At 47.4% G+C, this 11,447-nt stretch overlaps 1 protein-coding gene across 1 annotated transcript; it reads right to left on the bottom strand.

Moving 5' to 3' along the window:
* Positions 1-4,052: 4,052 nt before the first annotated feature.
* LOC123594781 (uncharacterized protein CXorf51A-like) lies at positions 4,053-4,722 on the bottom strand. Its single transcript, XM_045471744.1, has 2 exons — positions 4,558-4,722; positions 4,053-4,386 (listed from the first exon to the last, which is right to left on the bottom strand). The coding sequence occupies exons 1-2, from the start codon at positions 4,687-4,689 to the stop codon at positions 4,177-4,179; spliced, it is 342 nt and encodes a 113-aa protein (XP_045327700.1). The 5' UTR covers positions 4,690-4,722; the 3' UTR covers positions 4,053-4,176.
* Positions 4,723-11,447: the final 6,725 nt, after the last annotated feature.

Genomic DNA, 11,447 nt, shown 5'->3' with positions numbered 1-11,447 from the left:
AGAGGGTTGCCCATTTGGCCTTACGGCCCTGAAGGAAAGACACGGTGAGCTTCACCACCGGCCTTATGCTTCCTAAGACTAGCAGGTTCAGCCAGCCTGAGGTGCTCTCCTGGGCAGGCCACCTTTTGGCTTGGTAGGGCTTCCTGGGTTTCTCTTGAAACACTCACTTCCTGGGGTTCACCAGTTGCTTACTCACCCAGGATGTATCACACTGCTCAAAATTGTAAAAGGCAGAGGGGCACCTTTGTGACTCAGTTAAGCAACCTACTCTTGGTTTTGGCTCAGGTCATGATCTCATAGTGTGTGGGTTTGAGCCCCATGTCAGGCTCTGCACTGACAGTCTGCTTGAGATTCTCCCTCCCCCCCCTCCCCTGCCTCTCTCTCTCTTTCTCTCACTCAAAATAAATAAACTTTAAAAAGTAAAAATAAACTTTTAAAAGAGAAAGAAAAACACACCATAAAAGACAACCACCAAACTGGGGAAACATTGTAATGTAGATCCCTGATTAGGGCTAATATTAGGGCTAAACTTCCTTATATTTAAACATTGGAAAATCATTGGATAAAGGACCCAAAGCCTGACAGAAAACTGTGAAAAAATATAGACAATTCACAAGAGGGATATAGAGCTGGCCTTTGACCATATTAATCTTTATTTTTGAGAGTGAGAGAGAGTTCAAGCGGGGGAGGGACAGGGAGGGAGACACAGAAGCAGGAGACACGAAGAAGGCTCCAGGCCTTCTTGAGTTGTCAGCACAAAGCCTGACGTGGGGCTAGAACTCATGAACCACGAGATCATGACCCGAGCCAAAGTCAGACGCTCACCCGACTGAGCCAGCCTGGTGTCCTGGCCTTTGACCATATTAACAGCTGTCTATCTTCACTAAGTTAGAAAATACCCACAAAAAACAAAAACAAAACTACCCTTAGAAAGGGAAACCAACCCCAAACTGACACAGATTTTAGAATGAGCTGACAGGGACATTAAAATCGTTAGTATAAACATACGCTATATGTTCAGTTTGGTAGGGTCGTAGAAGGCACAAAATAGACCTGAATTGTACGTGTGTGCGTGTGTGTCTCTGTGTGTGTGTGTGTAATCTTAGGAAGAAAGTGGCCTATTCAATGTTGGGTTTGTGGCCTCCCAAAACACCATTATTTTAGTCCTTTGGGCTTTTCATAGGGTGAGAAGTTCAGGTTTTTTGAGGGCCTTTTGCAGCTGACAGGACAGGGTGGGGCACACCTACCCATTGTGAGGTAGGCGACCTGCAGTCAGTGACCTCACATGCTGTTTCAGGGACTGACACTGCCACCCCACACACAACACCTCTCCCCAACTAGGTCCACACCTCTGCGTGCGCACACACACGCACACAAAGAAATCCGAAGTCTCCTCCTCTTCCGGTCTTCCTCTTCTGTGGGAAGCTCGTCTTCGGTGCTCAGTTCCCACCCGGCCCTTATCCCCACTTTCTGGCCTACCAGACCTTCCGGTCTCACCCCCAACCCCCCCAGGCCCAAGCTCCCTCCCTTGCTCGCCTACCTCTCCCCTTCCTTCCCCACTCCCCACCGTCAGAGAACTCACAGAGACACACAGATTTTTTTAACAGGTCGTTTTATTTTCATTGCCAATTGTATGCCCCATTTGTGTGAAATTCGATGACTAAACAGCCACCCATTTCTCAGGGGCAGACCTCAGAAATCTTTGGCCTCACTCTAGAGTTAGCGGCCACCACGCACCTTTGAGGTGCTGGGTTGGTCCCGCTGCGAATCATGGGGATTCTGCGCTTTATTCATCCTGCGGTCCTCGGTGCTCAGTTCCCACCCGGCCCTTATCCCCACTTTCTGGCCTACCAGACCTTCCGGTCTCGCTTCAAATGGAAAGTGCAAGAATGGCTTTCAGATGCAGACAGGAGGCCCCAGCAGCTGGGGTCCTGGTTTCGCACGCACGCTGCATTTGGGAGTGCCAGCAGGCCGGCGTGGGGACCTGCTGGGAGGAGTGTCCTGAGGGCCACGCACTTGTTTGCTATCCACTTAAGGGTGTCTACCTGTGCCTTTATGTCTTGCCCATGTGAAATTGGATGAGAGAGTCAGAGAACTGTTTGCAGCCGAGAGGCAGTACAGCCACAGGACTCACGCCCTCGTGCTTAGAGGTCTGGCACTCACCACAGAAAATCTGATTCCAGAGGCCTGAGGGTGGGGGCAAAACCAATTACACACTTTGCAAGGCTGAGTGTAAAATGAAAACGCGGGCCCCCGTTCAAAAATTATTACAAATTTCAAGATTCCAAGAGCAGAGCATCAAACCAAGTACACGGTGCCCTTGTAAACATGGTACCCTGTGCAAACTCACAGACCTGTGCTCATGAAGCTGGCTCTGGCCATAACAAGCTTCCAGCTTCTTTGAGGAGACACCATGTGATCGTGTCCCATTACAGCTCCGTAGGTAGAGGGTTGCCCATTTGGCCTTACGGCCCTGAAGGAAAGACACGGTGAGCTTCACCACCGGCCTTATGCTTCCTAAGGCTAGCAGGTTCAGCCAGCCTGAGGTGCTCTCCTGGGCAGGCCACCTTTTGGCTTGGTAGGGCTTCCTGGGTTTCTCTTGAAACACTCACTTCCTGGGGTTCACCAGTTGCTTACTCACCCAGGATGTATCACACTGCTCAAAATTGTAAAAGGCAGAGGGGCACCTTTGTGACTCAGTTAAGCAACCTACTCTTGGTTTTGGCTCAGGTCATGATCTCATAGTGTGTGGGTTTGAGCCCCATGTCAGGCTCTGCACTGACAGTCTGCTTGAGATTCTCCCTCCCCCCCCTCCCCTGCCTCTCTCTCTCTTTCTCTCACTCAAAATAAATAAACTTTAAAAAGTAAAAATAAACTTTTAAAAGAGAAAGAAAAACACACCATAAAAGACAACCACCAAACTGGGAAAACATTGTAATGTAGATCCCTGATTAGGGCTAATATTAGGGCTAAACTTCCTTATATTTAAACACTGGAAAATCATTGGATAAAGGACCCAAAGCCTGACAGAAAACTGTGAAAAAATATAGACAATTCACAAGAGGGATATAGAGCTGGCCTTTGACCATATTACTCTTTATTTTTGAGAGTGAGAGAGAGTTCAAGCGGGGGAGGGACAGGGAGGGAGACACAGAAGCAGGAGACACGAAGAAGGCTCCAGGCCTTCTTGAGTTGTCAGCACAAAGCCTGACGTGGGGCTAGAACTCATGAACCACGAGATCATGACCCGAGCCAAAGTCAGACGCTCACCCGACTGAGCCAGCCTGGTGTCCTGGCCTTTGACCATATTAACAGCTGTCTATCTTCACTAAGTTAGAAAATACCCACAAAAAACAAAAACAAAACTACCCTTAGAAAGGGAAACCAACCCCAAACTGACACAGATTTTAGAATGAGCTGACAGGGACATTAAAATCGTTAGTATAAACATACGCTATATGTTCAGTTTGGTAGGGTCGTAGAAGGCACAAAATAGACCTGAATTGTACGTGTGTGCGTGTGTGTCTCTGTGTGTGTGTCTGTGTGTGTGTGTGTAATCTTAGGAAGAAAGTGGCCTATTCAATGTTGGGTTTGTGGCCTCCCAAAACACCATTATTTTAGTCCTTTGGGCTTTTCATAGGGTGAGAAGTTCAGGTTTTTTGAGGGCCTTTTGCAGCTGACAGGACAGGGTGGGGCACACCTACCCATTGTGAGGTAGGCGACCTGCAGTCAGTGACCTCACATGCTGTTTCAGGGACTGACACTGCCACCCCACACATAACACCTCTCCCCAACTAGGTCCACACCTCTGCGTGCGCACACACACGCACACAAAGAAATCCGAAGTCTCCTCCTCTTCCGGTCTTCCTCTTCTGTGGGAAGCTCGTCTTCGGTGCTCAGTTCCCACCCGGCCCTTATCCCCACTTTCTGGCCTACCAGACCTTCCGGTCTCACCCCCAACCCCCCCAGGCCCAAGCTCCCTCCCTTGCTCGCCTACCTCTCCCCTTCCTTCCCCACTCCCCACCGTCAGAGAACTCACAGAGACACACAGATTTTTTTAACAGGTCGTTTTATTTTCATTGCCAATTGTATGCCCCATTTGTGTGAAATTCGATGACTAAACAGCCACCCATTTCTCAGGGGCAGACCTCAGAAATCTTTGGCCTCACTCTAGAGTTAGCGGCCACCACGCACCTTTGAGGTGCTGGGTTGGTCCCGCTGCGAATCATGGGGATTCTGCGCTTTATTCATCCTGCGGTAATGGCCGAACAGGGCAGTCCCTCTGCCTTTCTTCACTTTCTTTGAAGAAATGGGAGTCTTCAGCAGGGCTTTCTTGGTCACGGTCCCCCGGAGTTGTCTTTTCACCGTTATGGTTGGTTTGGTCACCTGGAAAGACAACAGAGTGTCTGGTTGGGGGAACAGGGTCGGGGGTGGATGGGACAGGGGCTTCGGGAGAACCCATCGGAAGAGGGGGCGTTTGCCAGGCAAGGGCACAGAGGAGTCTTGTGGGAAGTGACACTAGGGAAGAAGAGCTTGGGTTGGGTGGGGTCGTCTTACCTTGCCGCTGCCTCCGGTCTTGGGTTGACGGGGGGTCTTCGCGGGCTTCCTCCTTCTGGGGCCTGATGTTGATTGCTGTGTAGCTGTGCTACAAGCTGGTGGGTTCTGGGTTTTCCTAGTTGCCTTAGCCATCTCGAGGACTCCCAGCGGTCTGGCTCAGACCCCTGAGGCGCCCCTATATATACCCCTCCCAGGGCCCTGAGGGACCACACCCTTAAGCTTTGTGTGGTCATCTGGCCACTCCCCCAGCCACTGTGACCTCACGAGGGACCATCCTGACACCTTCAGGGGGGAGGGGGAGTGCAGGGTGGGTGAGGCCAAGATGTTGCGGTGGGAGGAAGGGGCCACTTCTTTCTCACCCCTTAAACAGCCTCCCAAACTGATGTGCTAACCCCCTCATCTCCACCAGTTAGTTGTGTGAGGCCACCTGGCCGGGACAGGGTGTCTTCTCCATGCCTTTTCTCACAGTAATCTTCTTCAGCGACTCATTGTGCTCTCCGCCCCCCCCACCATCACCTTGATTTGGTATATCTGCCCCCAAACCCCCACCAGATAACATGGTGGCATTTAGCTTTACATGGAAATGTTAATCATCCCACTTCCTGACCACAAATGACTCTTACGGGCCAAGCCCATTCACTCCCTGCCTGCCACCAGGAAACTTTCCCATCCCACCTGCTTTTCCCGGTGTCCATGTCGCTCTGTTCCCTTTTCCACTTTCCAGTCTGAAATCACTGCCTTCAGGCCGTCGGACTTCAGCAAACAAACCTGCCCCACTAGGCATCCCACTCTTGTTTCCAGTCTGGGGTCCATACTTGCCTTATTAGGGGTGCTTCCGGACTTGGGTGCTAACCCCGTAGGGGGATGAGGCGGGTATTCGCGTGCTGGAAGCTGTGCTGGGTGATGGCAGGTGAGGAAGGACAACCTAGGGCTGGTGGCCATCCTGGAGGATTGCCCGGAGGTGCCCGGTTAAGGTCTCACCTCAACCACCGGTGCGTCAGCCACGCGTGTGAAGGTCTTCTCAACACGGGTCCTCATAGCACTTTTCGCCTCTGACTTTACTGTTGGCACTGGTAGCATCCTAACCTCCCTTGGGGCTTATTTCACAGCTGAGACGCTGGTACAGTTCATTTCAGTGAACAAGCCCAATACGCTCCTGACCCCTTGGAGGAGACACTGCCATCAAATCCTGTCCATATAGTTCCCTAGGTTGAAGGTGTCCCATTTGGGTTGTTGGCCCCGGAGGAAAGGGGAAGCAGGCCATGGCCTTCCCTGCAGGCCTTATGTTCCTAAATGACTAGTGGACTCAGTCGGTTTGAGGCGCTCACCTGGACACACAGCCTCTAGGCTTAGCGGGACTTCTGGGGTTTCCAATGAAGGGCTTACTTCCCAGTGTCCCCTGGTTGCTGAGTCACCCAGGATGCACCACGTGTCTGAAAATGTTAAAAGGAAGAACAAAGCACACCATACAAGAACTTGAAAGATGATGGGCAAAGCGGGGGAGGGGAGGATTGTAACCTAGACCATTAATATCACTGACACAGAAAGCCTCTTCTGACTTTTAGAAATAAGATCCAAAACCTGAGAGAAAAATGTGAAAAATTTACAATTTACAAGAAAGATGTAGCGCTGGCCTTTAACCACATTAACGAGGTATTTGACATCACTAAGTTGAGAAAAATCAAATAGAAACTCTCTTGAGAAATCAAAAGTGCCCTAAGAACTGGCACAGACTTTAGAATTAGCAGACAAGAGTGTTAAAATAGTTATACTAACTATATCCGTGTGTTCACAAAGTAAGTGGAGATAGTCACTAAAAACTGGATGCAGGGACACCTGGGTGGTTCAGTCACTTAAGTGGCCGACTCTTGATTTCAGCTCAGGTCACAATCTCTCGGTTCATGAGTTTGAGCCCCACACAGGGCTCTGTGCTCATAGCTCTGAGCTCTGTCTCCCACTCTCTGCCCCTCCCCGACTGGTGCACATTCTCTGTCTCTCTTTCAAAAATAGTGTTACTACGAATTGGTCAAAACCCACAGAACTTTACCACATGAACGATAAATCTTAAAAAGAGTCACTTGGGCGATCATGAACCCCAATTGGCAGACTGACAAAATAATGTAACCGTATTACGAATGTGTGACATAACTTCACTGAAGGGGGTGGGGTACAGAGGCATTGACCTAAGTAACTTTGATAATGAGTGGAGATGTTAAGTTGAAAGACAAAAGGAACATACATGTTGTATTCCAGTTGGTGAAGTTGTTTCCCATTGTATGGGTTAATGATTTTGAAGTCGCTGCACGTGTATAATGGAATTGAAACAAATCAGTAAATGGGTGGCAGATGGTCAGAAGCAGGTTTGTCACTGTTGGCATGAGAGACACACACACGCAAGGGAGGCAAACTAGAATGAACCCCGTGGTCCTAGAGTAGAGACCACAGTATGGACTCATGTGTAACTTAATATAGACACAGACGGAGACACATACACAGATACTGAAATAATTACAGATATAAGTATATACATGAGTGAGTATGCATAGACATATAACCTATCTGTTTCCACTGAGACATCCCCATAGCAACAAGCATAGCTACCACTCCAAACCAGAACTTGGTTCCTGAAAAGAGGCTCCTAGAGAAATGGAAGATTTCAGGGTTGGGGAAGGAAATATACGGGATCAGCCTAGAGCATGTTGTGCCAGAAAGTAAGGATCAGATCAAAAACACAAAAGGGTGGGGCATGGCAGAGTGACACAGGAGCCACCGAAAGAACTCTAAAAATGGCCACAGAAGGGATACAGGAGTGCTGATGCATAGGGGCACTTGTACCCCAATGTTTATAGCAGCACTCTCAACAATAGCCAAATTGTGGAAAGAGCCTAAAGGTCCATCAACTGATGAATGGATAAATTGTGGTTTATATACACAATGGAATACTACGTGGCAATGAGAAAGAATGAAATATGGCCCTTTGTAGCAATGTGGATGGAACTGGAGAGTGTGATGCTAAGTGAAATAAGCCATACAGAGAAAGACAGATATCATATGGTTTCACTCTTATGTGGATCTTGAGAAACTTAACAGAAACCCATGGGGGAGGGGAAGGAAAAAAAAAAAAAAGAGGTTAGAGAGGGAGAGAGCCAAAGCATAAGAGACTGTTAAAAACTGAGAACAAACTGAGGGTTGATGGGGGGTGGGAGGGAGAGGAGGGTGGGTGATGGGTATTGAGGAGGGCACCTTTTGGGATGAGCACTGGGTGATGTATGGAAACCAATTTGACAATAAATTTCATATATTGAAAAAAAAATAAAATAAAAATAAATAAAAATGGCCACAGCTGGAACAAAGTGAGCAACAAAATAAATAAATACAAGAATATTACATTCTGACTCAAGGCACTAAATAACATTCAAGAGTGCATACTGACACAAAGAAGTGCTTGAATCAATAATTAAATGAAGGAGAACAAACAAATCTCCTGTAGAAAAGAAGTCTAAGTATCTTATGTAGGTGCTACTCCCTCAAGGAGGTAGAGCATAACTCCCCACCCCTTAACGTTTGGCCGTGCGTGGGGGTTTCCTTCCAAAGAGAACACCATGAAGAGAAAAGAGCAGCTTTTGCCGTGTAGCAACCTGACAGACACTCCCTCAGCCAGGTGATCAAGGTTAACGTCAACAGTGATGAGTCATGTTGATAGCATGCTCCCTTGATATGATGGAATGAGAAGGACGCTGTGTCTCTGTGACTGGTCCTCCTCCCCAAAAGCCAGAGCCCCAGTCTAATCATGAGAGAAATGGCAGACAAATCCCAGTTGAATGTCATTTGACAAAATACCTAACCAGTACTCCATAAAACTGTCAGTGTCATCACAAAGAAAGCCTGAGAGAAACCTCCAAGAGACGTTTCACGGCCAAGAGAAACCTAAGGAGACGTGACAAGTAAATAGAATCCTGGATGGGATCCTAGAACAGAAAAGGGACATTCGGTAAAAACTTAGGAAATAGGAATAAAGTATGGGCTTTAATAATAACAATGTATCGGGGCACCTGGGTGGCTCAGTCAGTTGAGTGTCTGACTTCAGCTCAGGTCATGATCTCAACAGTTCATGACTTTGAGCCCCACATGGGGCTCTCTGCTGTTAGCACAGGGCCCACTTCAGATCCCCTGTCTCTCTGCCCCTGCCCAGCTCATTCTCTCTTTCTCTCTAAATACATAAACTTTAAAAAAAATCTAAAAACAGAGGCACCTGAGTGGCTCAGTTTAAGTGTCCGACTTCAGCTCAGGTCATGATCTCATGGTTTGTGAGTTCGAGCCCAGCATCAGGCTCTGTGCTGACAGCTCAGAGACTGGAGCCTGCTTCAGATTCTGGGTGTCTCCCTCTCTCTCTGCCCTCACCCCACCCGTGCTCTGTCTCTGTCTCTCTCTCAAAAATGAATAAATGTTAAAAAAATTTTAAAAACTACAATGTCTCAATATTGGTTCATTAGTTGTAACAAATGTCTCATGCTGATATCAGATGTTAACAGTAGGGAAAATTGATATGGAATACAAAAGAGCTGTTTTGTACTACCCTATGGTTTTTCTGTAAATCTAAAACTATGCTAAGGTTAAACGTTCATTAAAACCACAAAAACTAAGTTATTATAACTGTGTTTCATATGTTCAAAAGTAGCTATGAGACCTATAATCCTCCCCTCCATTTTAGAGGTAAGACAAGCGAGGCTTTGGGAGGTAAACCAAGTGGCCCAACATTATAGAGGCTTGTACATGAGCAACTAGGACTTCAGGTGACATCTCACCGATTGCACAACCCATGATTTCCCTGCTTCTATCTGAATGACAGGAAGCCATGTAGCAGAGAAGGGCTATTATATCGTAAGCCAGGTTTTGCTTGCATGTTTGGGTTATGAAATTGATGGTTGTACTTCTGGTTGATTTTTTCTTTCTGGATTTCATATTCCGGAACATCTCTCATGTAACACTTGAAGAGACTGCATTTAAAAAAATGAAGGGGCAGCTCAGTCGGTTAAGCATCGGACTCTTGATTTGAGCTCAGGGCAGGTCTCTCTCTCCTTCTCCCATTGCCCACCTCCCCCACTTGCGCTCACTCTCTATCTCTAAAAAAAAACCCCAAAATAATAAAAAATAAAAATGGAAGGCTTTTTTTGCACAGGGTGAAACTTGTACTCTCCATCTGCCCGGCAGAAGAGAACTGAATGGAGACGCGGGCACACTTACAGTCTCAGGTCTCTTCCAGACTGGCCCAAGGCCAAGAGGTAGGACCCAAAGGTTATACCCTCTGCGACCCAACTGGACCAGTCTCCATCCAGAGGCATCTCTGGCTCCAAGGTTTTCTTCTTCTCACATCTTACCATCCAGTGTAATCTTTCCAGAAGGAAAGGAAAATTCATGGCTCTCAGATCTCTCTTACTCCAAGTCCCAAATGGTATTATTTATCCCACATTTGTAATTCCTTCTCACAGAAGAGAGGAAGGAATATGAAAGGCAACTTGGCCTCTGTCAGAACTGTTTGCCATCACATGTCTTAGAGAGCTCTTATGTCCTCACCCCCCTTTTCCCTCTCCAAGCCCTCAACCAAGTGGCTTGAGTTGGGATGGAGGGAGAAGAGGTGGAGAGAGGTTCCAGCAGAGATTTACCAAGGAAAGTGACTCTGATATCACCGCCGTCTGTCTTCTCCTTCCCTCGGTACCACATTGCCATCATTATCTGCACTAACATTTCCTCTAGCACTTACCATAGCTCACCTTCAAGCTGTCTCATTGACAGATGGGCAAACTGACGTTCAGAGACGTGAAGTGACTTGCCCCAGGTCACACAACTAAGAAGAAGGACAGAATTCAGAATGGGCCCAGAGGATACTCTAGCACATGGGCAGAGGGCAGACAGTTGAGGTGAAATACATGCCTCTTGGTCTCGATCTCATTGATGAAGTAGGGACACAGGAGGGAATAGGTATCATAACGAGGTTTGGGTGAACGGGAGAGTCAGGTGTGTGTGCCGATGAGGCCAAGTAAGTGGCACAGGACCAGACACTTCAGGCCCATTTACCTTTTCTCATCGGTTCAAGAGGGACAGGGGGAAGAAAATAATTTAAACCAGTTGTTTGACCAAGCCACCAGTTGATTATCCGATATTTTCCCCTTTGCAGGTGATTTTATTGGCGTTTGTGTAGACAGCCTGAGGCCACATTTCCAGGCCTGTAATTATACAAGGAACGAAGTCAGTGCTTTCCTTAATTACACAGGAAATGAAGGAGAGGGAGATTATTTATTTTTTCAGCCTGAATCGTACAGTCTGAACTGCCCGGATTTACAAGACATCACCAGTCCTCCCTCAGGAGTTGGCAGCCTGGACTCCTCTATGCGAGTTCGAGCGTCGCGTCCGCTCCCTCGCTGCGCCTCGCTGGGACTTACTGCCTCCTCACTCCCCCACTAGTCAAGTTGTATTGTGAAATATTTGATCACTTAAACACCTTTTCGGGGGGCAAATACATAACTTCCCTGTGTTGAAAAGTGCAATTGATCTCCTGCTCCATGTCAGCCACCTACATTTGTTTTAACTGCCATGGAATCATGATTCAGTGAAAGCCTAGTAATTTGGCTTGAAAGTTGATTATGGCACCTCCGCTGAGTTTGCGCTCCTTTCGCTCTGTACAATTACGTTGCTATTTAGTAGGCATTTAATTGGAAAAGGGTGTTTATCAAGTGAAGGCGAAAGCATGTTATCCACTAATTTGGCAAAAGAAAATGTGCGCTTTATGTTCAATGTGCACACACGCTTTATATATCTGTTAGCAGACAACTTTCAAAGTACAATTTTATGCAAGTTGAAAATGTCCATCCGTGCAGAAATAACTACTAATC

Source organism: Leopardus geoffroyi, chromosome X (genome assembly GCF_018350155.1).
Source record: "Leopardus geoffroyi isolate Oge1 chromosome X, O.geoffroyi_Oge1_pat1.0, whole genome shotgun sequence".
Taxonomy (NCBI): Eukaryota; Metazoa; Chordata; class Mammalia; order Carnivora; family Felidae; genus Leopardus; species Leopardus geoffroyi.
The sequence above is the reverse complement of the archived record's forward strand: the minus strand, read 5'-3'. Positions and strand labels throughout refer to the sequence as shown.

Excerpts from the sequence above, each read along its gene's own strand:
- LOC123594781 (XM_045471744.1), bottom strand. The coding sequence starts at position 4,689 with ATGGCTAAGGCAACTAGGAAAACCCAGAACCCACCAGCTTGTAGCACA. Across the intron at positions 4,387-4,557 it reads AGACCGGAGGCAGCGGCAAG|GTGACCAAACCAACCATAAC; the intron begins GTAAGACGACCC and ends TTGTCTTTCCAG.